Source organism: Eublepharis macularius, chromosome 3 (assembly GCF_028583425.1).
Source record: "Eublepharis macularius isolate TG4126 chromosome 3, MPM_Emac_v1.0, whole genome shotgun sequence".
NCBI lineage: Eukaryota > Metazoa > Chordata > Lepidosauria > Squamata > Eublepharidae > Eublepharis > Eublepharis macularius.
This window is the reverse complement of record NC_072792.1, coordinates 154,546,139-154,570,840: the sequence shown is the minus strand read 5'-3', so window position 1 is coordinate 154,570,840 and position 24,702 is coordinate 154,546,139. Positions and strand designations below refer to the sequence as shown.

General features: G+C 41.4%; 1 protein-coding gene across 3 annotated transcripts in view; it reads left to right on the top strand.

Moving 5' to 3' along the window:
• Positions 1 to 1,519: 1,519 nt before the first annotated feature.
• The window catches only part of PAN3 (poly(A) specific ribonuclease subunit PAN3), a 74,641-nt gene continuing 51,458 nt past the window's right edge, over positions 1,520 to 24,702 (top strand). For 2 of the 3 annotated variants that reach the window (XM_054973056.1, XM_054973055.1), the window contains exons 1-4: positions 1,520 to 2,227; positions 9,793 to 9,914; positions 20,222 to 20,288; positions 24,233 to 24,303. In XM_054973056.1, the coding sequence (XP_054829031.1) occupies positions 1,801 to 2,227; positions 9,793 to 9,914; positions 20,222 to 20,288; positions 24,233 to 24,303 (687 nt within the window). In that variant the 5' untranslated portion in view covers positions 1,520 to 1,800. Of the gene's footprint in view, positions 2,228 to 2,367; positions 2,425 to 9,792; positions 9,915 to 20,221; positions 20,289 to 24,232; positions 24,304 to 24,702 lie in introns of those variants that run through there. The other variant, XM_054973057.1, reaches the window with a different exon arrangement.

Below are 24,702 nucleotides of genomic sequence, written 5' to 3'. Positions count from 1 at the left end.
CATAGGGAGATAATATGTTTTCTTGTCTAACACCCTTGCCAATTGGCAACTGTTCTGTTTCCCCATATTCTGTCTTGACAGTAGCCTCTTGTCCTGAGTTCAGGTTGTGCATCAACAGTTGTTGTGACACTCCCATTTCTTTTAAGACTCTCCATAGCTTTTCATGATCCACACAGTCAAAAGCTTTTCTGTAATCTGTAAAACGCAGACAAATTTTCTTCTGAAATTCCCTGGTATGTTCCATTAGCCATTGTAAATTTGCAATGTGATCTCTAGTGCCTCTTCCTTTTCTGAATTCAGAAAAGGAACAACAACAATCTCTGAATCCCGATTTTGAGAGTGGAGATGTCAAATAGTTCCCCCTCTCCCACAATTTCACGTAGTGGATCCCAGTTTGTTGATGGCTATTAGCCATGGTTACTAAACAGCAACCATGTACAGAAGCTACATACCAAACTGAATACAGCCGGTTGCTGGGAGAGGGAGAAAGGACAGTGGGTGAACTGAGTCTCTGCACCCCTGCTTGTGAGCTTGCTGGGACATGTATCCACTCTACGGTTAACAGAATGCTAGAAATGTCCTTGATACTTATTGTACTAATCTCACACTGTGTAATCCACCTTGAGTCTCAGTGAGAAAGGGAGACTATAAATGACATACAAATAAATAAAAATTAAGTTGGGTCAACACCATGAACCAGTAAGGGGGGGGGGGGAAGAGCTCCCAAAGTCTTCAGCTTATAGAAAAATTGAAGAGGAGATCAGTGGCACTGAAGTGACCTCTGGCAGCTTAAAGTTTATGTTTTTGGAATAAACTATGTCAATCTCTAAGGTTGGGTCTGCACTGGTCATAGGGTTGGCCAGGTTCAGATCAGGAAATTCCTGGAGATTTTGGGGCTAGAACCTGGAAAGAGAAGAATTTGGGGAAGGGAGGGGCCTCAATGGGGTATCATGCCACAGAGTCTACCCTCCAAAGCAGCCATTTTCTTTAGGGGAACTGATCTCTGTGGCTTGGGGATCAGTTGTAATTCCGGGAGATCTCCAGCCACCACCTGGAGACTGGCAACCCTATCACTGGAGCAGCAGGATTTGAGTCCAGTGGCACCTTAAGAGACCAACAAGATTTTCAAGGTGGAAGCTTTCCAAAGTCAGAGCTCCCTTTTTCAGTCTTTAAGGCGCCACTGAATTCCGGGCAAAAGATTCAACAAGAGATCTAACCCCAACGTCTGGGGGATGATTCTCCACGGAAGCCCTCACAGAAAACAAAAAAAGACTTCCTTTCCACAGCCGACCAGCGAGTCCCAACCGAGGCTTACTAACCCAGGCCCAAGTGATATTCGGAAATGAAAGACGCACCGCTGCCTCGCTTCTTTCCGAATATCGTTTGCCCCTGGACTAGCTGAGTTTGTTTGGGACTCGCCGCTCCGCGCCCTGTCAGGGCAGGGCCTGCCGCTCTAGGCCCGGATTACCCAGCGGGCCTCTCTCGCGCGCAGGCGCGCTCGGGAGGCAGCTCAGGAAGAGGAAAATGGAATAAACAACCCCGCCGCCGCCGCCGGAACCCTCGAGCAGCCTGGCCGAGGCTCCTCTCCTCACGCCTCACCCTCCTTGGTGGGCTCGCTCGGCCCCGTCCGCAGAAGCGCCCGCTTCTGTCCCCTCCTCCCGTCGGCGGCCCTCGGGCTGTGACAGCGGCGGCAGCGGCTGCTCCCGCCTCCCCGCCTGGCCTCCCCATGGTGCCGCGGCCGGCAGCAGCGGTGCCTCCCGAGGCGGCCTCGCTCCCGCTGCTGCTGCTGTAGCTGCCGCCATGAACAGCGGCGGGCTCCCCTGCTCCTCTCCGGTGGTGGCGGTGGCGGCGGCGGCGGGGCCAGCCGTGGGGCCCGGGGCGGGGGTTCCGGCGGCGGCGAAGCTCAAGTTTTGCCGCTACTACGCCAAGGACAAGACGTGCTTCTACGGCGAGGAGTGCCAGTTCCTTCACGAGGAGCCCGCCGCCTCCGCCGCCTGCCCGGGCCCTCCGCCCCCGGCCGCCCTCGGAGGGCTTCCGCTCGGCCTGCCGCCGGGCCCTGCCGCGCCGCCCGTCGCCGCCTCGCCAGGGCATGGAGGTGGAGGCGGCTACCCGGGACACGGGGCGGCGGCGCCGGTGTCTAAGAAACCTCCCGACCTGGTGGCGGGCGGCGGCGGCGCACACGGAGGAGCAGGCGGCGGAGCGGGGCTGGACGGACCCCGGCTGGCCAGTGAGTGCGGGCGAGGCTGAGGCGGCGGGCGGGTGTGTCTCTGGTCCTTAGCCTGCGGCCCTCTTCCACCAGGAGGCAGCGATTTCAGGGGCGGCCTACGAAGATGCTCCAGTAGAGGAGGTCGCTGGTACAGGAGGGGAAGCGGGTCGGAGCCAGAGAAGGCCCGTTCGTGTTTCGGGAGAGGGATTGAAGCCCAGGTTATTTGCGGTATTGAAAGGGAATGCTCTTTTTTTCCCCCTCCCATCTTCGCCCTCTCATGGCTGTACAGTGAGGGGGGCTGACTTGACCTGGATTTAGGATGAGGGAAGGCTAAACGAAATGATGGTGTGATGTGGTGGAGGATTTGGGGTCAGGATGGGGTGTGAGTTTGTGTGTTGTGTTGCTTTGAGCTGTATAGTTATATCACGGAGAGGCTATTTTAAGACGGACAGCCGTGTTGGTCTGGCGTGGAAGAGCAAGATTCGGGTCTGGTGGCACCTTAAAGACCAATTAGTTTTCCAGGGTGCAAGCGTTCAAGAGTCAAAGCTCCTTTCTTCAGATATGTTGAGGCCTTGGGTCTCAAGAAAGGTTCGAGGTGGATCACAAAGATATTTCAAAACTTGTAACTGCAGAGTGTCCAAAACTGAAGCCCTGTTTATAAAAAGGCCTTTCTTTAAAAAAAGAAGCAGCAGCTTGCCTTGTGTGTCAGGATATGTTTGACTACTTGCTCTCAAAGTGGGTAAGCTGTAGAGTAGCGATTAGCGGCATTTATTTATCTGTTTACCATTGTCAGTATAGTGTGTGCACACCCCAGAGTTCCACCCGTGTGTCTGGTCTGCGTCTGCCAATTTGCTGTTTTAAAGTGGATTTCCTTGCTTTATAACATAGGTAGTAGTGGAGTATCGCATGAGAAAATGGGCAGTTGAAATTTTGACCTACCTCTTTGTTTCTTTTCCTTTTTTTTTTTGCTTTGACTTCTGTTAGGAAAATGTGTAGTACCTTATGAACGTTTCAGAAGGGAAATAATAAACATTGTATCTCTTAAGATGTTTGAGAAGGTATCAGTCCGTCACTAAGGAAAAACTTTGTTGAATAGATTAGAAGTTCAGTTTGACAATTTTATAATATCCTTTCCCAACAACAATAAATCAGTAGGATTCTCTGCCTCTTCCCTATTTCTTTAGTTGCTAAAGTTATTAATTTATTCTGTCCTCTGGAACCTGGGCTTACATATTGTAACCTGACATCCTCTTCTAACTCCTGCATATTTCTAGGAGAAATTGTAAATATATTTGTATTGACCTGCGCTATAAAACCTTGCATGAAACAGCATTTGTTAAATACAATTCTTCCATGTAGGTTATACAAGAAGAAATGCCATTATAAAGCCACTTTTCTCTTTTAGTAGGATTTTTGAGATGAAATAGTCTGAAGAAGAGTCTGTAGGGAAAAACATGTATGTGCAGAATACTTAACAGAGTAGTGTAAAATCTGCAGTATCACAGTATTCAAATAATAGCAATAAAAACCCCTTCATTAGGATAACTTCACTTGGATAACATCTCCATTGTGCAGTAATTTGCAGTGGAGGTTCACCTAGATGTTAGCATTAAATTTATTAAGAAATGAATATGGTTTTTGCCCCCCCCCTGCCCAAAAGGGATAAAAATGGGCTTTTCTGTGCATGGGATAGTACCACAGCAGCACTATTGTTGAAGTCCTTTGTCAGCTGGTAATACACATTGATCTTTACCTTAAGGTGATTACAGAAAGTCATTGTGTTGTAGAAAAAGTAATAATGTGTATTATGCTGTTCTCCAATATTCTATACCATTTTATACCTGTTATAATGCAGTCCTGTGCAAAGTTACTCCAGTCTAAGTCCATTGATTTCAGTGGGTTTAGACTGGAGTAATTCTGCATAGGATTGCTCTGTTAGAGTTCCAAAAGTTGAAGGGAGTCTATTGGTTGCCTAGTCCAACCTGCTCAATTCAGGGAATCCAAAGCTAGAGCGTTCTGGACTTGCCTACATTTTGACTCTGTTAGGTGTTTGTATTGCTTCTAGTCTGTAATTCTTATGAAATGTCTTCAAAGTGATTTGCCACAGATTGGATGCAGGAATGATGCTCTTCTTAATTAGTGATACAAGCTTTGCAAAAAACATTGTAACTTCAAAGGGAAAATGAATTGCATGTTATGGTTTTACCATTCATTTTACCTGTCTGAGATGAAATTTGCAGAAACGTGAATGTATTATGCTTTAATACAACACACACATAATGGGAGTGGCTATTAGAATATACTGCTATCTTAATCAAACTCCTGGGCATTGAAGAGATGGTTTTCTGTAGAATGTTCCAGCCATGAGATGTATGTGTTCTCATGCATTTCATGTGCCACATTTAAGTCTTGATAGAATGTTAATCTTTGGTGAAAAGAATGGCAATCCAGCATAAGGTACAAAATTTACAGTAGTAGTAGATGCTGATTTTTACTTGGCCTCAGAGACTGAGTCATCTTGCTTTTCTAAAATGAAATCTGATTGGTTCTGATAGCCACAGTATTACTACCCTCTCAGCTAGCAAGAAGCATATTTTGCAGGCTTACTGTCAAAGCAACTGTGAGCTACTCGTGCCTTTGTAGGAATCCTAAATAGTTAAAGAAAACAAAAGAATGCCATCTTTAAGATGAGCTAGTAAGGTTTTTTCTCTTTTTTTAAAAAAGAAAGAACTATTAAAGCTGAACGTTTGAGCTGTGTTTCCTGTGGTACTCAGGCAAAGCATAACACCTAGAATATGGGACAAAACAATTAAGGATTGAAATTAAAATTAATGTTTCTATTATAATTACAATGATTTGGTCTATTGAAAGAATGACCTTACAATACTCAGTGTGATTTGTGTGTCAATTATTTGTGGCCTAGCAATAGCACAGTTGTTACTAAGAAATTATCTGGGTTTTAAAAAAATCTACATCATAGAATACAGCTTTATTTCTGTAATAATGCTGGTTGACTTGTGCACTAGACTCTTGAAGGTTGGCTTTACCTTTACAATATTAAATAAAGATTGGTAGCCATGTTAGTCTGCCTGTAGCAGTAGAAAAGAGCAAGAATCCAGTAGCACCTATAAGACTAACAAAACTTGTGGTAGGGTATACCCTACCACAAATTTTGTTAGTCTTATAGGTGCTTCTGGAATATTAAGTAAGCACTGAGAATTCTTGAATAATGAGTTGTATATACTACCTTGGTTCCATTCACAAGTTAGACATTGATTCCTATTTAACAAGTCTCACTGAGACAATCTTTTGTAATATATTTGAAATCATTGTCCAGATGTGTAATATTCTGTTGTTGCTGGACAGTTTAGTACTTAAAGGCTGCATGTATGTCAGAATTTTGTGAAATGAAAAAAGCAAGGGCTACTGACAATTCAACTGAGTACAAATAAAGCATATTAAAATATATAGTTCTAAATGTTGGTTTTAAGTGAGCATATGACCTTACAGTGAAGGTAATTATCAGATTCTATTTAGTGCATTTTGAATGCATTAATGTGTTTGTAAGCATGTTGTGATGGAGGGACCATACCAAATCAGATCTGTGGCAGTTCGTGTACCATTGTAACGCTGCTGTATAATTCTTGTGTGTTAAGTATGATCATTTCTATTCTTTGTACTTAACAAAAATGCTAGCAAGAAAGGGATATGTCTAAAACAACATGAGGATAATGAAAAAATGTGATAAATTTAACTTTCATAAACCGATATGGTTTCAGAGTAATTGGTATTTGATAATATGATGCTGGCCACTGTGTTTTTAGTGGGGCCTGTGGATTTTTAAAGTGGGTCCATTAAACCAGGCAGTGTTATAAGACAACAGAGTCTCTTTTTGTTGAGAGAGGATACATTGAAGATGATAGAATTAAAACTGGTAATAGTATTTTCCTTTGCAGTACTGGATTTGGGTATGGGGAATGTTCTGTATTGGAATCTAAGAAAAGATTGAGTCAGGTTAATTAAAACTGCTAATGGGCCTGACTAGATAGCCTTGTTTGAAAAGAGAGGAGATCTTGGAAGGTTTCTGAATATAGTTTTACTCTCTGCCTTAGCCAAAACTGCTTTTTAAGAGATATAGGTAAATAGGATGGCTTGAGTCTTGGTGAAAAAGATAGAACTTGCACCTGTTAAAATGCTGTGTGCATCACTGCATAAAGGACAGAAAGAAGTAGAGTAATAAATCATACTGCATGAATGGATATTTGGGTCAGTCCAGCTTAGAGGTGTTCCATTGCCACTTGAAAGGGAGTTAAAGAACACAGATGTGACTATTATGTGCAGTTGACTTTAAACATATTGTGGCTTTCTCTAACTGAAAAGATATGAGAATGCTATATGAAATTGATCTAATCGCCTATTTCTGGCATTTTCTACCTAGAATTCTAATACTGGGAATCACAGTAACTTGGCTGCAAAATTTCTTTACAGGAGATGAATGGAAGTATAGTAATATGGTATAGATGCTGCTGTAGCATGATATCTAGTTCTTATCTCTCTACTCAGAATTTGTTTCAGAAGCTAAACACAGACCTACCTGAGAGATACTGGATATAGATTTTTTGAGATTATTAAATTTACTCTCCATGTGTTATTTTTTTTGCACCTCATCATTGTCTTGAAAGATCCTCTAGAGTTATTGAGTGATGGTGTTCATGTGAGGAAAGACCAGGAGTACTTTTCACCGTTGGAAGAGTAATTCTCACATTTGGGTCCTAGGTGCCTGATGAGAAAATGGGCTAATAAATGTTTTATATAAGTATATAAAAGCATTACTCATATTTAGCAACGGAGCTTTAAAAGATTGCCTTTTTATTTTAACATTGCTAGAAAATGTTGCCTAAATGTTATCTTCGTATCCTTTGCTGTCAGTGTAATTCTGTTTATTCCAAAACTTTGACAGAGCACTCCCAAGAACTCTAACACTTGAGGGATACTGAGGAAGATATCCCTGTTCTGTAGTTGGTGGATCCTAACTCAGGCACCAGATAAAACTCAGCTAAAAAGGAAGGTTGTATCAATAGTGCAAGTAAAATGTTCTGAGAATGGGGTGGGTGGGTAAAAATGTACATACAGTTAAAAGAAATAGCCCTGTGGGACCCCATGTTGCATTTGGGCATTAATTAGGGTCCCAAGTCTGAAAAGGCCCTGGTTCAAGGTTTCAGTTATCAAAGAGGAATGTTTTTGGAGGTGGCTGTCTTTATTTTATTTTATATATTTTACTGCATTATTAGCAATATAGGTTTAATATTTAATATGTACTACTTGACACTCTTGTCCTCTTAATACTGCCACTTCTCACCGTCCTCCATTCTGCAGTTCCCCCAACAATATACCCGGGCAGTAGAAAGCCATTCAGCTGTGCTGTTGCTGAGCTAGTTGGGAGCTACTTGAAATGCAGTTGATTTTTGTCTATGTAAACATGCTAGAAGCTCCAAGTTTTTAATATAGAGTGACATACATAAAATCATTTAGCAGTTTTTGGAGAGTTTTGTTGTTGTTATTTTTGTCTAGAAGTTATCATTGATTTGAGAGTCAAAGCTCCCTTTTTCAGATAAAAGCTTGTGAAAGCTTATATCCTGAAAATATTACTGGTCTCTAAGATGCCACTGGACTCAAATCCTGCTATTCTGCTGCAGGCCAACATGGCTACCTACCTGAAACCATTGACAAATATTTTGTGCAGTTGTAATTAAAAGCAAATTAAAACAGCAACTGTCAACTTTTCTCTAAAACAGACTATGAATTTGGTAGTAGATGGGATATTGGAGACCTCTCTGGTTATGGTCATAATATTAGCACATAAAGCCATAGAATGCAGCACTGACTGTAATACTGAGCAATGCACACAGTACTCTTGATGGAGGCATATGGCTGAGGTTTCTAAAATGGAAAAATAGGTCAGCAGTAAGCTCCACATAACCAGCACTTTTTACTAAAGTGAAAAACAAATATCTGTAGCTATGCATGCTATCCTGCATATAAATGCAGGTTACAAGCACTGATAGTGAATAACAATACTTAATTCAGTTTTATCCATTATCTTAACCTGTAGCATGTGTTGCACTAAAAATGTTGCATTGCATTTTTGACAATCCAACAGAAGCATCTAGTATACATTCATGTTGAGCAGAGTAACTTTTAACCTTATATATTGTCTGCTTTTGCATCTTCCACGAAAAGCAACATTTCTCCCAAACAGACATTTTAAATTTCTTTTTAAAAATGAGACATTACCAGACTTCACTTATATAAAAGTGATGAAACAAACAGAACTTCTAAGATGTGCTAATTTGCATGGGCTTGTCAGGAAGACCCACTTAATTTTTTCATTATTCAGTCACCTTTAGGTCTGTTTATAGACTTCCTCTCTTCGCCAATCTCTATAGGAGATGAGACTCGGAGTAGTGGGTCTTGGATTCATATGTTCTGTCCTTTGCTACCTTCATCATGTTCAGAAGGTAATCACTGAACCCAGAGGTTATGTAGTTAAACCCAGATTCTCCTTACTTTAGGTAATGAAGCCTGGAGGTGAGTGGGGCAGGGGTAAAACTTCAGTGGCCTGTTTATTTCTTTCTCCTATTCCTGCCTTTTGCTGTATGTACAGCTGGTACAGGTTCCATTTCTTTCCTCAAACAATTGCCCTTTCTAAGGCCAGATGCTTCAGCAAGTAAATCAGTATCAAGTATTTGGAGCCACTTCTTCCATCCTACCTTTTATGTACCTTCTATCTTCAGTACTAGTAGGATAAAAAGAGAATTTCTACTGGTATAGGGTGGGGAAAATGGTATCATTACTGGGTCTCCTTAATAACATTTCAGAAACTTTTCTCTTAGTTCACAGAAAATTATATGCCTATAAAATAACTTTCAGTGCATGGTTGCTCACCCTTTGCTCCATTTGCCCAGTTATTCTTATTAGTCCTTACCCCCAGATTTGTTTATTCTAATTGTAGAGCTGGTCACATGCACCTGCCTTGGCTTAGCTGTGTCATCGAGACTGCCAATATGTAACGTCTCCCCTTCCCACCCAGAATAAAGGGCTTCTTAATCCTTGGCGGGTGAATGAAAAAAAATGCATTCATATGTTTGACCCTGTGCTAAACAAAATACAGCATTTTAGGATAGATATAGTTTGTCACAGCTCTTGCTGAGGGCAGCTGAAGCTTGCTGAGAGTATCAAATTGTGAGGCTCATGGCGGTTATTATTGTAGCAGTTTTTCTCTTGGTTATAGGTATGTATGAGTTTAAAGTACGTGTGGTGGGTGGAGAGTGCCTTCAAATCATAGCTGACTTACAGCGACCCCTGGCAGGGTTTTCATGGCAAGAAACTAACAGAGGTGGTTTACCATTGCCTGCCTCTGCAACCCTGGTCTTCGCTGGAGGTCTCCCATCCAATTACTAACCAAGGCCGACCCTACCTAGCTTCTGAGATCTGACAAGTTCAGGTTCACTTGGGCTTTTTAACTTGCATGCTAAGTGTCTGTAATGGTGGTATTCTCTAAAGTTAGTTTTCCATTTTTTTTCCAGTTCCAGGGATAGATGGAAGTGCCCTAGCTGAAGCTAGTCTTACAGACTCCTACTTCAGTACCAGTTTCATTGGTGTTAATGGATTTGGAAGTCCCGCGGAAACAAAATATCCTATGATGCAGGTAATGCTTCATCTGAGAAGCTTTGCAGCTAGCATGAAGTGTACCAAGGATTATAATTATTTCTGCAGCAAATTAGTTTCTTTTTATTGTTTGTTTTCCTTGCAACTTTGGGTCTATCTGAACTTGTCAACTAGTTTACAATGGATCAGCAGCTGGTTAATTCTTCCTACCAGTTTTGGAATCAATGCAATAGGAACTGGGACTTTGCCATCCTATTCAGATGCTGCTTCTCCATGCCAGTCTTTACAGATGGTGAGATTGGGAGCAGCTGTTGGGCTTACATATTTGGTTACCTACCCCTCCTCGCTGCACATAAGGCTGTGACTGCATTGGCAGATCCCATGTTCATTTGAGCATGGGGTCTGCTGGCATAGTTATCTTTGTTCTGAAGGCAGGGATGGTTTGGGAGAAGAAAGAAGGTCATGGAAGGAGCTCTGAAGCCAGATATCTGTTTATGAACTACATAAAGGTTTCAGGAAGCATTAATGACCAAAAATGTCTGTAGTTCCTTGGCTGATTTTTGTACCTGCTCTTGGTTTCCCAAAAGGTGATGTATGTGACTAGATGTGAAAATGTGAAAAGTGTAGTAATTCTGTAAATTTGGAGCCCTTTTTTCAAAGAAATCTTAAGCAACAAATCTTGCTGATTCATCCGTTGTAGGAAAACTAGTTACTGCAGCCTGTATCCGTGGAAAATGACCATGAGTTCAAGTTGGAGACAGGCAAATAATAAGTGTGAAAGACAGTCGGTAAATGAAAGTTTCACTACAATGAAGTCAGCATAGTAGTGTTGAATAGATATGTCCTGAGTTTTGTCTGCTTTTTTTACAGCGAGCAGCATATGCAGTATTTGAGGTATGGTTGAGGTGGGAGATTGCTTCATTAGAATTGACTCAATCATACAGGGCAAGCCTCCCCAGACAGAAAAACTGAAGCAAAAAGTGGAAAACCACAATCCAGGGAAATGAGTACTCACTAAAGTGAACAGATTAATTTATAACCTTCTATTAGGTATATTAGTGTAAAGTGTACAAGTGCAGAATCAATATAGACAATGTTAATATCTCTAGCAATTAATATAAGCAATGTTCTCCTACAAAAATACATCCATACAAAAATACTTCCATACAAAAAATACATGCTATAAATGGTACTCTATTCCACTATAGGCAACAGCCGGGCAATAAATAACCAAAAGTCCAACAACACCATGGATTGTATAGTTTTATAGGTGCGTGAATCCATGGTGCTCCGTGTAAATGTACAAAATCCAACAGGTAAGTGAGGGACAGGTCAAAGACCAAAGTCCAAACTGAACATTCACTGTCTTTTTCTTTCTGTAGATGGATCCAGAAGTGTCAGGACTTAATCCTTCAGAGAACTCGACAAGCGGCCAGGCTGAAGTTCTCTTGTTTCATATGTTACAATTTCATCAGGGGTCCTCAGTCCATGTCACCCCAGATCAGCAGACACATATAACGCTTCCCTGTGTGTCAGACCTGGCGCACCAAAAACCTTGGTTATTTATTGCCTGGCCGATGCCTTTAGTGGACTAGAATACCATTTATAGCATGTATTTTTGTATGAATGCTTTTTTTAGGAGAACATTGCTTATATTAATTGCTAAAGATATTAACGTTGTTTATATTGATTCTGCACTTGTACACTTTATACTAATATATCTAATAAAAGGTTATAAATTAATTTGTTAGCTTTAGTGAGTATTCAATTCCCTGGATTGTGGTTTTCCACTTTTTGCTTCAGTCATTAGAACTGACAGCATTTGAACTCCAAGGTTAAACTCAGAGGCTGCGAGTTAAAAAAATTATATGTGTGTGTTGGTGGTCATCTCGTTTCTTGGATCCCATAATTCATAAAGCGCAAATTGTCAGTAGCAAAACTAGTGGGCCAATGATAAATTCTCTAGGGAATGTTGATTTGCAGATCAACCCTGCAGCAGCATCACAGTTAACAAGTCTCTTTTATTTACTCAAATGTAAGGCTAGTGCACCCCCCGTAGATCATCCAGAAAAGGGGTCATCTTATATTTGCATACAGTTTAGAGCTATGTCCAGTAATTTTTTAAAAAATGTGTATAACATTTTTTAGGATGTATTTGCTGGGGTCAGCTACTTAGAGGGCCATATCCACGTGGAGCCAGGGGAACTGCTGCCTGCAGGGAGCCAAGAGATGCTGGTGGAAGGGAAGGGGTCCCCAGGAGAAGCTGACTCTCCAGGAGGGGAAGGCCTGCCTCAGGTGGAGCAGCTTGTGAATGATGTCCTTGAGCCTGAGAAGGGCCAGCAGAAAGCAGCAGCAGCAGCAGCTGGGAGAAGATGGGGCTGTGAGGCAGCTTGACCAGGCTGATGGTGGTAGGTTAGGAAAGCAGCAGCAAGAGGCTCTTTGTAGTGGCAATGCAAGAAGGATTTCCAGTGTAAGTGGCGGGACGGGTGCTGTTGTCTACTTCCTGGCCTGGCTGTATGATGCTCTGAATAAATGCCTGTCATCAAGCTAAATAGTGAGTCAGGCTTGTTCTTGAGCTAGGGGGAGACCCCTGGCACTTGGACATCTGCCTCACCTTCTAAGGGCTTAGTGCTCCTGGCAATCCAGGCACTGGCCAGCCCTGCCATAGGTCATCTTATATTCAGGAGTACCATCTTTCTTTTGAGTAAAGATGATATAAATCTATCTAATCTTAGAGATTGGCTTGTTACTTTGTCTCTTCCTGGGTGTTGTTTCTGTCCTGCTTTGTTTTAAGGTTGCATGAGTGTAAATGATTGGTGCTTTGAGTATTTTGTACTTAATTTGTCTTGCATCTATATGCAGAATGAATTTTTGTAAGGTTCCTCCATTGCACATATATTGCTAAACGGAGCCAAAATTTGAATACTGACTTCAGGTCATGTTACTCCTGTTTACTTTGGCAGCTGAGTGAAGGTCAGTTCCAGTGTAAGTAATCTTGGTACAGTTAAAGTAATGTGAGCAATCAGCATTTGCCAGCTGTATTCTGGAATCTCTAAAATGGTAGCTTTTATATCTGTGTGCCTAAAAGTAGTGACCATTTAAGGCTTCGCTCAGTCGTATGCGCTATTAGTTCCTCAGAAAATTGTTTTGTTCAGTTTCAATGAGTGGCTAACTTTATTCTCCAGCATCTTTCTTCCAGTGTTCTATGATTGTGCAGTAATTGTGAATAGTCTCTGAACTCCAGAGGATCATGTAATGAGCGTTGTGTGTCCATCAGAACTTTTAATTTCTGGTTCTTAAATAGCAGCTCTCACCACCATATAGAGTGCTATAAATCAGTGAGACAAACTGTAAAAATGTATTTAAGTACATCCTAAGTAGGAAACCAAACTGGAAGGAGGTTGAACCACTGGACAATAAAAGAGTTGGAGGATTGCTAAAGGAGGATCAGGAAATTGTAGTGGAGCACAATACTTGCTTTTCATTGATCTTTACTACAGAAGGACAGCTACCCGTTCTACAGCTGCTCTTCTTAGGGAAGGGTTCTGAAGACTGAATCAAATAAAGGTGATCAGATAAACTTCTATGGCTAATTGACAAATAAAAACGAATGTTGCTGAGACCAGCTGACAAACACCTAAGTCTTCTTAAAGAATTCAGATGAAGTATTGTTTATCTTTTAACATTAATATGGCAGCTTGGCCCAAAACTGTACTTCTTTCCAGAAGGGATCTAGGAAATTAAAGACCAGTTTGCTTAATGTATGGATAAATTGGTGGAAACCCCTTTGAAAGTTACTCACTATATAAAAAATACAAGCCTTGCTGAGGAAAAATCAGAATGGATTCTGCGAAGGCTTTCTGCTTCACTATTTTTTGTTGTTCTTTGAGGATATTAAAACTATATGGAAAAAGAAGAGGTGAAACTTGGATTTCCTAAAAAAAAAACCTGTGACAACCAAAAATCTGAGTAAACTTAGTAGTCATCAGATAAGACTGCTCCTCTTGTGGATCAGTAATTAGTTAAGCATTGACTTACTCATTCGTGGAGATGCCTAGGGATTGAACTTGGAAGTTTTTGCATGCCAAGCAGATGCTTAACCACTCTGCTATGGCCCCTCCACAAATGATGGAAATTATTAAGATGGTGGAAAGCAAAGTGGATTGTGAAAATCTCCAAGAGGCTCTTCAAGGTGAAGAGTGGGTTGGACATCAGTGTAGCAAATGAAGTTCACTGTCAGTAAGCGTAAAATGAATTGTATTTGGGGCTAGACTGATTTTGTATATCCACTGGGGTTTGAACAGTATGTGAGCAATTAAAAAAGGTCATGGGTTTGTGGTGGATAGTTCAATTAACTTGGTAAATATCAGTGGTAAAAAAGGCAATTTTCATGCTAGGGATCATTGGGAAAGGGATCAGTGATGTGTTCACATTAAGAATCCTGTGTATAATTCTGATTGCTGTACCTCAAAAAGGATGTAGTGCTAGAGAAGGGCAACTGAAATGACCATGGGTCTAGAACATTTTCATTATGTGGAAAGGGTAGAGAATTTAGTGTTCAGTTTGGGGAAAAATTGCATAAGATGTTTATAAAATCATACATTGAGCAGAGGAAGTGGATAGAATGTTCTCTTTTCTATAATACTGGAACTCACAGGTACCAATTGAAGTTGCTGAGTAATAGGTGCAGATCTGTCAAAGGAAGGTACTCTGTAGAATGCATACTCAGTAACTTTCAGGGCCGGCGCACCCATTGAGGCAGGCCTGGCCCCCTTGTTGAGTGCTGAGGCACTGGAGGGGGGCGGGGGCGCGCGCCACAGAGCTGGCGTGCCTGGCCTGCAGCTGCTGCCGCCGGCCAACCCTGTGCCACTGCCAACACACACCCCTGGCTGGGCGCAGCAGCTGTGGGCCAGCCATGGCAAGCATCCGGGGCGGCGTGCGGAGCCTCTGTGCGCAGTCCCAGCCACCCGCCAGCCAATGGAGGCGGCTTCGTGATGATGTCACGCAGTGACATCATCACGCAGTCTGGGGGCAGGGCGTGTGAGCGCACATAGTGGCAGCCGCGGGCGCCAGGGTTTCTGGCGCCCCTGGTAACTTTTAGAATTCACTGCCATATAATGTAGTGAGGACTCTTCAATGGCTTAAAAAGGGATTGGACAAGTTCATGGGAGATAGGTCTATCGGTGGCTCTGACAGCAAAATTCAGCCTCCATGTTCAGAGGCATTGAATACTTGTGTGGGGGCTTCAGGCTCCATATCCTGCTTGTAGGCATTCTGGGGGAAGTCTCATTGACTATTGTGTGAAACAGGATGCTGGATAGATATACCTTTTGTCTGATCCTGCTGGATTGGTCTTAGATTCTAAGAGATGAGGTGGAGTTTTGTGTTCTAAAATGAAGTTACAACAAAAGTAAGATGTATGATATCTATTGTATGTATATATGCTTTTCTGCTATACTCAGCTCAAAATACGGCTGTTGGAAAGAATGATGTATTGTGATATTCCCTATAGTGCAAAAACTCTGTGTATTAAATGTGATACCTTACTATATTTCCCTGTAAAGAGAAATTGTTTGTCAAATATGGAGAACTAGCACCAGTGCCTGTTGTGTGAAACAATACAACTGGCTCTTGCTGTAGGGTCTTGGGAGACTGTATTCAGGGCTGCAGCACTGTAATGCCCTGACACTGTGCCTCCCCGGCTCCTCAGAGGCCTGGAGCAGACGGCAGGGAGGCCTGGCACAGCCCTCCAAAGGCCCTGCAGTGGCTGCAAAGGCACGCCAGGCTGGGCTGACAACTCACCTTTTATGGGGGTGCAGGTGCACCCGCAGGGCCCTCAGTGCGCCTGTGCCAGGATAAAAAGTGAGTAGTTGTCAGTACGGCTCGGCTTTTATGTAGTAAGATAAATCCATACTCAGGGATGTTGCCCAGCAAGGAATGTAATAGCTTTTACTGAGTTTACTGTACATGCTAGTAGTGAAAGAGCTACAAACTCCATCAGTTCTCCCAGTTAAAAGGAGCTCTTATTAGGTTCCTCAGTTAATTTCAGCTGAATAGACTGAGATATGGACAAAGGACACTTTAACTACTCCCCATCTCCAGGAGTATGTGAACATCTGCATAAGGCTGTGCTGAACTGGTGACTACTATTGCAGAAAAGCAGTATAGAAGGACTGTTGCATAGCAAGTAGTATAGAGGGTTAGTTAAGTAAATGTTCTCTTACTGTGCTTCTCAGCTATCCTTGCTCACGATGAGGGATGGGTAGATGGCTTTAAGAAGGCCCTTGTCCCAGTCTCTGGTTTTGTTTTTTTACATACATGGAGGTGCCTTCAAGCTCTTTGCTTGTTTGCTTTGAGTGAATGAGTGGCTGGGCTGCTTAACGAGAGATGGACTTTAATAATAACCACTCTTCTAGACATATTAGTGCCCCACTGTGGTTGAAAGTTAAATATTGCTCCTGTAGGGATAAGTAGATAGCAGAAAGACAAGCCATTTCTCTATTACTCAGCTCAAAATATGGCTCTTGGAAAGAATTTTCCTGCATATATTGTGTACCTAGCCTTCCCCTCTCCCCAGGGTAATATGACATATAGGGTAAATCATTGTTGTCCATCCTCTTTGACTTCTATTAAATATTTGGAAAGTGTCATCATGTTCTCTCCTACTTTAACATGTTCTTTAATTTCATCATTTGGCTTGCCTTTAGCCCTTAGATCTTTCTTGTCTTTTGATTCCTTTTGTGGTGGAACAACCCCACTCACTCATGAGTTCTGATCCCTCTTCTGCACCCTCTGGGGTTAACCAATTGTAGTCCAGGTTTTTGCTTGGCACATACCACTCAACCCTTGGAGGGGCTTTCTCTACTTCTCATACCCGCTGCCACCACTTGGCTTTTTTGGGAATTCCTCATGGAGAGGGTCAAGTCTCCCCCATTAGTTCCTTCAGCTTCCAGATCCAATTGGCCAAAGAAACCCTCTTTTCTGTGCTGGGAGATTTTATTATCTCCCTTTGTCTATCCACTGGGCATGTCAGAGAGGCTTTTCCTGAAGCCAGAGGAAGAGTCCTCTGTGGCGTTTTAGACCTCCAAATCTCTGTTGGTGCCCTCCCCCCCCCTCCTGCCCCTGGCACCTGGAAGTGTCAGCTTTTGGCAGAAAGTGAAATCTGCATAACTAGCTGGGTGCAGCTTAGAAACTGGGGGGGGGGGTGAGATTTTTGATACAGTCCAAATCTGAAAATGAAAGCATTTCTTCACACCTTTCATAGACTGACATTGCATATTCATGCTGTTCTCTGCATCTGCTCATTTTCCATGTTGTAAGGCCATATAAATGCTTTCCCATATGAGTGCTGAGATTTTGACAAATTTCTGCCTGTCCTGTAGGACAGTTATACAAGCATCAGGCCCATGTGGTACTATTTTTTCTTTATCATAGTTTCTGCTGAAGCACAGGAGTTTGGTCCTCTAGGCCCAGGAATTCAAAAGGTAGTGTCTTCCAGATTCTACCTTCTTGGTAGATTGCAGCTCATTGTGAAGTAGGGATGGCAAAATAGAAAAGGAAGAGGTTTATTGGGCAGTGATTGATGTTTCTGCCTTTCTACTGATAAAACTGTAGCAGGAACCTAAAGAAACAACGTCTAGGGCTGTTTGGCTGTCTCAGCAAAAAAGTGGGAACAGATCACAGTGATGATGAGGAAATAAAATTCTAACCCTGGTGAAAGTCAAATTGGAGCAAACACATAACCAACCATGTAAAAAAGGACTGTTAAACGACTCTTGTTTTAATCCTTGAACCAAAAGCTAAGTTAAGAGTGGTGGCTCTTTCAAAACAAGCAACCCTTCCAGAGTCGAGAAAGAACTATTGGGGTCTTCACTGGTTAAAATAGGGCAGGGTGGTTGGAAGGTTAAGCTCAGAGCAGTCACATTTCCAGTGAAGATATTTGAAAGAGTGGCGAAGCCAGTTGGGTGTACTTCAAAGTCTGTAAAAGAGTTTTGCAAAGCCTGTGAAAAATAGGTAGTTGTCCCATTGACAGTCTGAAAATCCTATTCGCATCTGTCTCCTCTGGATTCTACAGGCATTTTCTTCTTGTTTCCTGTCCTATTACCTGGGCCAGAGATAAAAATATGCTTGTCTTGAAAAAAAGAAAAAAGCTGAGATGGTGTGCCTGCTGCCCATTTAGAATCTCTGGAGAACAAGCCCTTTATATAGTTTCTTGATTCGGTATCTATTGGACAGAACCACCATATTTTTCAGAGCCCTTTAGTGAAGTTAGTCGAGAGAGAGAGAGGGGGGCGGGGCTGAATATGATGGAGGATCTTATGACGTATTTGACATTATGACATATTTGGAACCATAGCAACAGTGTGGTGCATACTGAATCAAAGGATCAGCATGGAACTGAGTGTCCTCTGTGTGGAAGTGAAAAAAAAAGTGTGGGGGGGAGGGGGGAAGGGTGTAGGGTTTTTTCCCAATCTAGTTCTGTCAGTATGTTCCGTCTTGTGGTGAGCACTTACATTTGTGGAAGACTTTGACATTTGGAACTATGTAGTTCTATAAATCCTAAATTTAAAAAAAAGACTACTTGTATTCTAGAAAAGGTTTTGTTTCTTGGTTGTGTGTTTTTTTACCTCTTCATAGCTACCTCTATACTGAAAACATGATTTTCAAGTTCTTAAGATGGGTTCAAATATTTTTGCACAGCATTGACTTTTAAATTTTTTTAAAAAATTAATCAAGTTCACTGAGACTACTGAAATAGTTTGTGTCATGGCATTTCATTTTTTAAAAAAAATATGCAAAAGTATCATTGACCAGCTTGACCAGCTTAATCCTGTCAAGTACTACTGGTTGGCAGAAGGACTGCCCTAGGATTTGAGGAGCCCCTTACTCTGGATGAGATTGCCTCCCCCTCCCCCCCTGAAAGTGCAGGTCCATAGTTTGGGATTCTGCTGCAGGTGGGCCTACTAGCTGCAGCCTTTCCTAGGCAGAAGAGATCTAGTGACCCTAGGGGGCGCCCTGGTAACACCTAGATTAGATTATTGCAATGCATTCTGCATGGGGCTGTCCTTAAAAAGTGCTCAGAAACTGCAGTTTAGTATAGAATACTGCAGCCAGATTGCTAGGTGGAGTGGGTTGTAGGAACTCTGTCACTCCAGTCTCGGTCCGTCTACACTGGCTCCCCATTTGTTCCCTGGGCCAATTCAAAGTGCTAATGATGACTTTTAAAGTTTGGAACAGAGGTATTTTCAGGACTACCTACTTGTGTACAACCTACTTAACCACTACAGTCATCTTCTGAGGCCCCTGCATCAGATGCCCCTGCTTTTTGAATTTAGGTGGGTGGCAAGCTGAGAGAGGGCCTTCTTGGTCATGGCACCAAGATTATGGAACTCAGTCCCCAGAGATATTTGTCCATTAGCTTCTATCGCTGGGATAAAGACTTTTTTGTTCTGCTTTACATTCTCTCATTGCTTTCTCCTTCCTTCCTTTTATTTTAATTTGCTGTTTGGGATTTTATATATGCATTAACTGATTATAGCTGATTTTATGATTGTATTTTTTATTATGTATGTATGTTCTAACTTAACTGCCTAGGTAACATTGATTTGGCAGGAAGGTAGGATATAACTATGGGGAATGAATGACTGAATGCCAGTCAGGCAGCTGAAACTTTGTTTGCTGTCGTTGATTCTAATTTTTGTTGGCTAAGTAGGTTCACACAAAGTGGCTTCCCACATTTGAGATTTATCTTCACAGGATGTATCCTTTGTTGATCTTTGTGTTGAAAATAGTGAAGAATTAATGGGAGATTAATGTAACGTCTTCATACCCTTTCTCCTTTTACATTTTTTACAGCTGGAACCACTGACATAAAAGATATTTCAGTCTATGTTACCAGTACAGTACAGTACAGTACAGTATACTATTACTTCCACATATTTATGCTGCTCATGGCTTTTTAAAAATACTCATCTAGTTACTGATTTCTTCTTATAACTTTTTCTTTATTACCTGTCTTACCTCACTTTTAAGTCAAAATTGGTTCCCTGTGCAACTCTCAGGAACCAAAATCCAATGCAGATGACAAAGTTCAGTATTCCTCTGGTGGTTTCTTGATCTCCCTCTGGCCTCAGTGATGGTCCCCAGGAGCTAGAGAGAGGAGATTCTTGCTGAAACTGGATTCCGGGTGTCTTGTTTCAACTTTCACCAGTTTGCATATCCTAAGATAATTATGCTTTCAGTTAACCATCTTGTAACAAGTATCCATTTTAAATATTGAATTAAAGCTACAAATGGTCCAAATAACTTTTTTCAAAGACTGCAATTTTGTTTTTTCACTTTCTGCAGAGGATGACAAATAGCAGCAGTTCTCCTAGCCTTCTCAATGACAGTGCCAAGTCATATGCGGGCCATGGTAAGAGCGTTTTTGTTCTTAAAATCTGTTTTAAAATGTTACATGGAAAATAGTTGAGAGAGCTCTTTAACTGGAACCAGAACATTAAAAGTTTAACTTTACCTCAGTTAGTGTTTTTCAGGAGGTGGCTTCTATAGATTTTTCTGATATAGTTAACCCAACCTTCATGTTAATGTTAATATGAAGGATGGGCTAAACATTTTAAACAAAGAAATGCCTTTTAAAGCTGAAACAGCCTTTCGCCATGATCCAAAGAGAATTACTGAAAATGCAACCAAAGACTTGGACATACTTGGGAAATGCTGACAAGATCTTTATGGTCAGCCTATAGATTTGCTTTTGAAAGTCCCCTCAGTTACACATTGGGTAATACAGTTGATTTGGATCTCATCCTTTTTGAATAAAGTAGGATAAGTAGAATGAATTGATTAAATTCCAAATAGTTAAGAATACCTAAACATGCCTTGTTCTGTTGTGTTTTGGTGGCCAATAAGTAGCCAGTTGAACATTCAGAATGTTAGAATATTTCCTGTCATGTACTGATCATGTAAACATGGAGATATCTTTTTTAAAACTCAGGTGACAGAGGTAATGCTGGTTGGAAAGGCAGAAAGCTTGGCACGTGTTGATTGGCCAAGGCAAGCTTTCCATAGTAAATCAGACTAGAGCTTGGGGACCTGACTTTGTTAATGAATAAACAGGTTGGTGCTATTCCTAGAAGTGCCTTCTTTCAAGTACAGCTAGATCATAAACTGGCCCCTTATCTAGACTCCACTGATCCATGCTACTATAACCTCCAGATTGGACTACTGTAATGAACTCTGTGTGGGGCCTTTCTTTGAAGACATCTGGGAAACTCCCACTTATACAAAAGGCAGGAGCAAAGCTACTTTCTCAGGCTGGCTGCTTGGAATGTAATTCCAGTCTTTGTCAATTGTTCTAGCTGCCTATTCTGGGCTCAATTCAAAGGGCTAGTTATTACCTTTAAAGCTCTTCGTGGCCTAGGACCCTCATATTTATCAAACCCCATCTCCTTGTATCTTTCCCTGCACCGCCCTTAAAACTGTCCATACATCTACTGTGAGATCATTTTTGCACTTTTTCTGTGGTGGGACCAGTCCTTTAGAATGACCTGCCAGAATGGGTAGTAAGGAAGGCATCATCACTTTATTGTATTTACTTTCCGTGCATGTAAGACAGTCTTATTCAAGTGTGCATTTGGAGGAGGGTAAATTTCTTCAGCAGATTTGGCTATGCTTGTTCTAATCATTTATATTTTATATCTTGAGAGCTTTTACATTTGTAATTTGTGTATTTTAATTTTGGAAACTTGGATTGTTATAATTTGTGTCTACACAAGTTAGTTTCTACATTGTTAGTTGCCTTGAGTCTGAGGAGGTAAAGCAGATTAGACATTTTAAAAAATAAATAAATGAATTAGAATGAATCCTTGTGAATATGGAAGGTGCCAGACGATTAGATGTAGACATTTCATAGAATTGCCAGATACACATGTTAGCGTTTGGTTTTTGCTTCCTGATTATTGAGTAGTTCAAATATACACCTCTACCAGTTTTCAGGCTTGTCTTTGCATCCCTAAGAGGGATGCAAATGTACCCCCTCTCCTCATGGCCTTTCAGTTTCCTGTTTTCCCCTACACAGCTGAGTTGAGGTTAAAGAGACATTGCAGCTCAGCAGTGAACTAGAAAAAACTCTTCAAGACCTGTAGGACAGGAAATGCAAAACTCAGCTTCACCCCCTCCCTGGATTGGCTGTGGGTACAGTAAACCACATGGATGCTCTGCCCGCAGCTCCCCAGGCTTCCTCCTTTGAGCTGAAGCAAAGGAAGTTTCTCTTTGCTCCTGCTCAAAGGAGAGAGCTCCAGGAGCCCCATGTTGTGCTCAGAAAGAGTCCTTACATTGTGGGGAAGCTTCAAAAAGAGTGGCGGCATACTGCTTTCCAAGCACTGAAAAATCCATGCATAGATTCCTAGGCTGCTTCTAATCCCAGACTTGGAGCACTGTTGGAGCATTTTTCTAAAAATTGTAAAACATGGCTACAAAGGATAGAGGAGACTTTTCGAGAAACTTGGCTGAATCACCAGGCTTTAGGAAAAGTCCAAACAGTGTTTAAAAGGGTGAATTTTAAAAAATGAAAGTACAAGCAATGTGTGCTCACATACATTGCAAGAAGGAAAAGCATTCCTTGCTGCACATGTTCTCATGAAAACACATTTAGAGGTCTCTGCCGCCAAGGTAGCCTGAAACATATACGGATAATAAGGAGGTCAAGGTAGTGGACAGGAAGGAGGGAAAGGAAAACTAAGGCAGCAGCATTGCCATGGAAGAGGCAGAGGATTTTCCCCTTTCCTGTGAGTTCTCACAGGTAATCAGTTTATTTATCCTAAATACAGAACAAGGAAAATAATCCTAGAATGTTTCCTAGTTAGTGTTTTAAGGATTTATATTGTTACAATAATTTCACGAAATATTGTAAAATTTTAACATTAATTTTATTATTTAATTTTTCCTCATACCTTTTGGTTCAGAAGGATGCTCAAAGCAGTTTACAGAATAAAATTAACAAGTAAAATCCAGTTTCTTCTCTCATCTTAGATGTACAGCATTGCTCTAGTGTGGTTTCTTACTCTACCTTAGCAGTGGGGTTAGCTTTCGTTGGCCCTTTTGACTGGCCATGGGAAGGGCTGTGAGCTGAATTTAGCGTATGCTGTGGATTATCATGTGCTTTGCTATAGGTTGCTGCATTATGGAGTCTGTAACGGCTAAATTTTTTCCCACAGCTACCGCACGCTGAGTTGCTCATGAGAATAGACCAGTGTTTTGTGTATAGTAAGTAAGAGCAATCCAGTGAGATAATTGTTTCATTTTACAAGAGACACATGCTTTCTAGCATTTGGCTAATTCACCCTATACATTTGAAGTTACTGTGGTTTTGGCATTTGACTAGATAATAAAAGAAGTAGTTGTCATGAACTTTCCATTTAATTGGTTTGTTCAACACGTCTGCTCCTCTGGTCAAACTCTGTTCTGTGTGACCAGAACTGATAAACTGATTTGGTCAGCTGCAGCTCACCCCTTCCCTGAGCCTTTTCTGAGCAGGCCCCTGCCTTATGAGATGAGTTTAAGATGATCTGGCAAGCTGCAATTGTTCAGGGGGCCTTTTCACTGATGGTTATAATTGTAGGCTCATTTTGTATGCAGCAGTTTGGATAATCTTTGAGTTCTAATGCTTAATCTTTACTTTGTATTGTTTTTTGAAAGCCAGATTCATCTTGGGTGTGGAAAACTGCTGCAAGTGTTGCACGGATCATGGTTGTGAATGAATCCATAGGGATTGGTGCCAGAAAGCTTTATTATTATAAAACATACTGCCTGTGATTCAGCTCACCTCAATAATGATGACTAGTTTAAGTGACATTTACATGCTGTTAACTTTAGGTGGATTGAGGCCACTGTTTTACCAATTCTGGTATAATGTGCTATACTCTGGTCATTTCTTTTCAAGAAACACTTCAGTAAAGGTTTTTTTTTTAAAAAAAATTGAGACCATCAATTTTGGGTGTTGTTTCAGTTGAGGCCCAAGAAGATGTAGGTATGTAATATAATATTTGTAGACCAATATCCAAAGAACCTCGATTTAGTGGTTTGAACCTGACATGAAATAAGCCCCTTGGCAAACTGCTTTTAAAGCAAAGGGAAGCTTCATGTGCAGTTTGACATGGCCTGGAGCTCAATTGTTAAAAGGAAAGCGGTCAAAAGTTTCAGTGAGTATATGGAAGACCTTGTATGAGCCTAAAATAAAGTAATTAAAATGTCTTTCTCAACCCTGACTATGGTTTATAAATTTTAAAATCTGAATTTTATTTTTTCTAAATATAATGTTAAAGTATATATTCTGTGTCTTTTCCCCTTAAATTTTTGTAGATCCTCTAGCTTCACCTGCCTCATCTTTGTTTAATGACTTTGCTGCTCTCAGTTTATCTCAAAGGAGAAAGGTAGGTATTAACAAACTTTCTAATTTTTTAGTATCTAAATAACAGAGGAATGTATAGCACCATTCACAAAATTAGGTGGTTTTTGGAACCCCCTCAATTCCTTACATGGAGAAACTGACAGCAATTGGGGACTGCATCACTGGGTATAGCCCCTTGTAGTTCAAACTTCCTAGGCTTGTGTCATAATGTATTTATATAATTGTTTTGCACCCCTGCCTCCTGTAACAATCCCAAGAGAGGACATTCTTTCCTGTTGTACTGCAAATAGGAGTCCAGATGCTTTCCTCCTAAAAGTTACTAAATTAATTGAATAGTTATGAATTATTTGTGAAGGGAGAATGCAGCAGTCCACCATACCCATAGATTCAACACAGTGTAAACAATGTATTGGGTTTCTTA